The sequence below is a fragment of the Urocitellus parryii genome, chromosome X, assembly GCF_045843805.1.
Source record: "Urocitellus parryii isolate mUroPar1 chromosome X, mUroPar1.hap1, whole genome shotgun sequence".
Classification (NCBI taxonomy): domain Eukaryota; kingdom Metazoa; phylum Chordata; class Mammalia; order Rodentia; family Sciuridae; genus Urocitellus; species Urocitellus parryii.
The window spans coordinates 89,080,214-89,084,198 of record NC_135547.1 but is presented as its reverse complement, the minus strand read 5'-3'; the positions used below and the strand labels follow the sequence as shown (position 1 = coordinate 89,084,198).

General features: G+C 42.7%; 1 protein-coding gene across 1 annotated transcript; it reads left to right on the top strand.

Annotated features, from left to right (window-relative positions):
- The first annotated feature begins 1,310 nt into the window (after window positions 1-1,310).
- Gspt2 (G1 to S phase transition 2) lies at window positions 1,311-3,714 on the top strand. Its single transcript, XM_026381600.2, has one exon. It carries the CDS (start codon window positions 1,458-1,460, stop codon window positions 3,342-3,344), a length of 1,887 nt encoding a protein of 628 aa, XP_026237385.1. The 5' UTR covers window positions 1,311-1,457; the 3' UTR covers window positions 3,345-3,714.
- The last annotated feature ends 271 nt before the right edge of the window (window positions 3,715-3,985 follow it).

Genomic DNA, 3,985 nt, shown 5'->3' with positions numbered 1-3,985 from the left:
CAAAAGAATACAATTCTCAAGTTGTAAATCAGAGATTTGGTTTTATAGTATTTTGCTTTGTTTTTGGATTTATTTAAAATGAAAGTCTAGGGCTGGGGATATGGCTCAGTGATAGAGCACTTGCCTAGCATGTTTGAGGCACTGGGTTTGATTCTCAGCACCGCATATAAATAAATAAAGTCTATTAACAACTAAAAAAAATTTTAAATGCAAGTCTAACTCAATCTTGTACTAGAAAATCAAATGTCCTCCATTTATTTTTTCCTAACTCAGTTTGCTCTAGATTAATTTATAAACAAGTTCATCTAGGCTTTGGCATAAATGTTAATTCTTTCTGAAGGTGACACTCTATTGATTAGGTTCATATGGACTTTGTCCACCTCAGAAGTCATAATCACTTTAATTAGGTTAACAGGGATAACTTCATGTCATTACCGCTCACTGGGGAGGGGTCCAAACTTGACAATGACTCTTACAGAAAACCCAACACCAGCAATGAGTAGAGTTCCAGCCTCAAAAATGCCTCTGGGAAACCCATGACCTGTGAATCTGGGGAGGTGCTGGAGTAGTTGGTTGGAAAAACATATGTGATCTGAGTCCACAGAAAGGCAGCCAGGGCACTTGCATATGAAATGTCTAGAAGATCCATTGTGAAAATGCTTTTCTTGGAAATTCTCTCTATGCAGACAGCCAGGGTGCTTAACATGAAAATAAGTTGTAACCCCATCCTTTCAATGTGGAAGCCATGAGCAGAAGTTACAAGCATATAGGGACCCGTTGAAAAAAGGAAAATCAAAAGGCCTTTGGATTTCAAATTAATGAGTGATCTTAAATTGCACGTCCTAAGTTCAACTACATTTTCATGTATTTCATGAGTCCCTGCTTCATCACTCCACATTTTTTTCTTTCAAATGCTGTGTGTTTCTGGGTAATTAACTCATATCCTGACTCCATTTGTTCAACTGGAGTATTCATTTTTATTTGGATTTTTGAGTAAAACCATAAATCAGGTGTGCCTGTCTAAGGTTTACTCAGTGGATTGTGGTCAAAGTGTTTTCCCAGATCGTGTGAACAACAGTAGTGGAAATTTTCATTTTAAAAATTGTGCTTTAGGACTCAGCCCCTGGTGGAGAACTAAGGAGGCCGAACCTACGGATGGCAGCAAGGGGTCAATCCACGACCGGCGTTGGGTCGGGGGTGGAGGAGTCGGAAGTGGTTGGGGTTTGGGGGAGGAGATCCGCTCACACACAAGAGGAGGGTGTTGAGCCGCCATATCTGCTGCCGCCGCCGCAGTTGCGAATACAGCATCGGCACTTGGCTGCCTCCGCGGTGCTGCTAAGGTTCCTGTCGCTACCCCGTGGCCCTTGGCTTTCTCTGCCTTACTCCCGCCGGCGTAGCCCGCGCTTTCTGTCCTGTCGACCCGGCTCCTTCCCCGCCACACAGCAGGTCCTCAGACCATGGATCCCGGCAGCAGCAGCAGCGATTCAGCACCCGACTGCTGGGACCAGGTGGACATGGAAGTCCCGGGTTCGGCCCCGAGCGGGGATGGAATCTCCTCGGCAGTGGCCGAGGCCCCGCGCGAGCATCTCAGCTCGGCCTTCAGCCGCCAGCTCAACGTCAACGCCAAACCCTTCGTGCCTAATGTACACGCCGCGGAGTTCGTGCCGTCCTTCCTGCGGGGTTCGGCACAGCCGCCCACCCCCCTGGCCGGCTCCAACAGCATTGACGAAATCTGCATCAGCGCGGGAGACCCTCAAGGTAAAAGCCTGGGACGGGGGGCACCTGTGGAACCTTCCAAAGATGAACCTTTAGTGTTGTGTGAAGGTTCCAGTTCAGGCGTTACCATGGAACTTTCAGAACCTGTTGTAGAAAATGGAGAGGTGGAAATGGTCCTAGAAGAATCATGGGAGCACAGTAAAGAAGTAAGTGAAGCAGAGCCTGGGGGTTGTTCCTTGGGAGATTCAGGGCCCCCTGAAGAAAGTGGTCAGGAAATGATGGAGGAGAAAGAGGAAATAAGAAAATCAAAATCTGTGGTCGTACCCTCAGGTGCTCCTAAGAAAGAACACGTAAACGTAGTCTTCATTGGGCATGTAGATGCTGGCAAGTCAACCATTGGAGGACAGATAATGTTTTTGACTGGAATGGTTGACAAAAGGACACTTGAGAAATATGAAAGAGAAGCTAAGGAGAAAAACAGAGAAACTTGGTATTTGTCCTGGGCCTTAGATACAAATCAGGAAGAACGAGACAAGGGTAAAACAGTAGAAGTGGGTCGTGCCTATTTTGAAACAGAAAAGAAACATTTCACAATTTTAGATGCTCCTGGCCACAAGAGTTTTGTCCCAAATATGATTGGTGGTGCTTCTCAAGCTGATTTGGCTGTGCTGGTAATATCTGCCAGAAAAGGAGAGTTTGAAACAGGATTTGAAAAAGGTGGACAGACGAGAGAACATGCAATGCTAGCCAAAACGGCAGGTGTGAAACATTTAATAGTGCTTATTAATAAGATGGATGATCCCACAGTAAATTGGAGCAGCGAGAGATATGAAGAATGTAAAGAAAAACTGGTGCCCTTTTTGAAAAAAGTCGGCTTCAGTCCGAAAAAGGACATTCACTTTATGCCCTGCTCAGGACTGACGGGAGCAAATATTAAAGAGCAATCAGATTTCTGCCCTTGGTACACTGGATTACCATTTATTCCATATTTGGATAATTTGCCAAACTTCAACAGATCAATTGATGGACCAATTAGACTGCCAATTGTGGATAAGTACAAGGATATGGGCACCGTGGTCCTGGGAAAGCTGGAATCAGGATCCATTTTTAAAGGCCAGCAACTTGTGATGATGCCAAACAAGCACAGTGTAGAAGTTCTTGGAATACTTTCTGATGATACTGAAACTGATTTTGTAGCCCCAGGTGAAAACCTGAAAATCAGACTGAAAGGAATTGAAGAAGAGGAGATTCTTCCAGGCTTCATACTTTGTGACCCCAGTAATCTTTGCCATTCTGGACGCACATTTGATGTTCAGATAGTGATTATTGAACACAAATCTATCATCTGCCCAGGTTATAATGCGGTGCTGCACATTCATACTTGTATTGAGGAAGTTGAGATAACAGCCTTAATCTCCTTGGTAGACAAAAAATCAGGAGAAAAAAGTAAGACACGACCCCGTTTTGTGAAGCAAGATCAAGTGTGCATTGCCCGTTTAAGGACAGCAGGAACTATTTGCCTCGAGACATTTAAAGATTTTCCTCAGATGGGTCGTTTTACCTTAAGAGATGAGGGTAAGACCATTGCAATTGGAAAAGTTCTGAAACTAGTCCCAGAAAAGGACTAAGCAATTTTCTTGATGCCTCTGCACGATACTGTGAGGAGAATTGACTGCAACAGTTCACCACCTTCTCTTGTTATTGTTCATCAACAGACTTTTCTCCATATTTTGCAAAGAGAAATTTCACAGCAAAAATCCATGTTTTGTCAGCTTTCTCATGTTGAGATCTCAGTTATGTCACTGTTGAAAATACCTACAAGTTTCCTCCCCCTGTAACACTCTGCTTCCGTGGACAGATCAGTAATAGCTTTGTTAGTGATGTGGACGTAATTGCCTATACTAATGAAAAATTAATATATTTTTTAATTTTTCATTTTCCTTTAGGATATTTAGACAACCCTCGTTCCACGCAGACCAATCAGAGTGTGTCAGTGTGTGTGTGTGTACATGTTAAAAAGACAACTAACATGTGAATAAAATACTCCATTTGAAACTCTTCCGTATTTGAAATGCTTTTGAATAATGTTGAAAATTCATATGGAATAATATTCATTTAGCTTTTTTACTTTCTTAAGTAATTGAATATGTTTATTATGTTTTAAAAATTTTCCCCCACTCACTGTTTTAAATGAGGGACTTACACAAAAAAAGTTTATGCTAAAGGAAAAAATTTTTTTGAAAAAAAAAAAACATTTTAGGGTTCTTCC

Excerpts from the sequence above, each read along its gene's own strand:
- Gspt2 (XM_026381600.2), top strand. The coding sequence starts at position 1,458 with ATGGATCCCGGCAGCAGCAGCAGCGATTCAGCACCCGACTGCTGGGAC.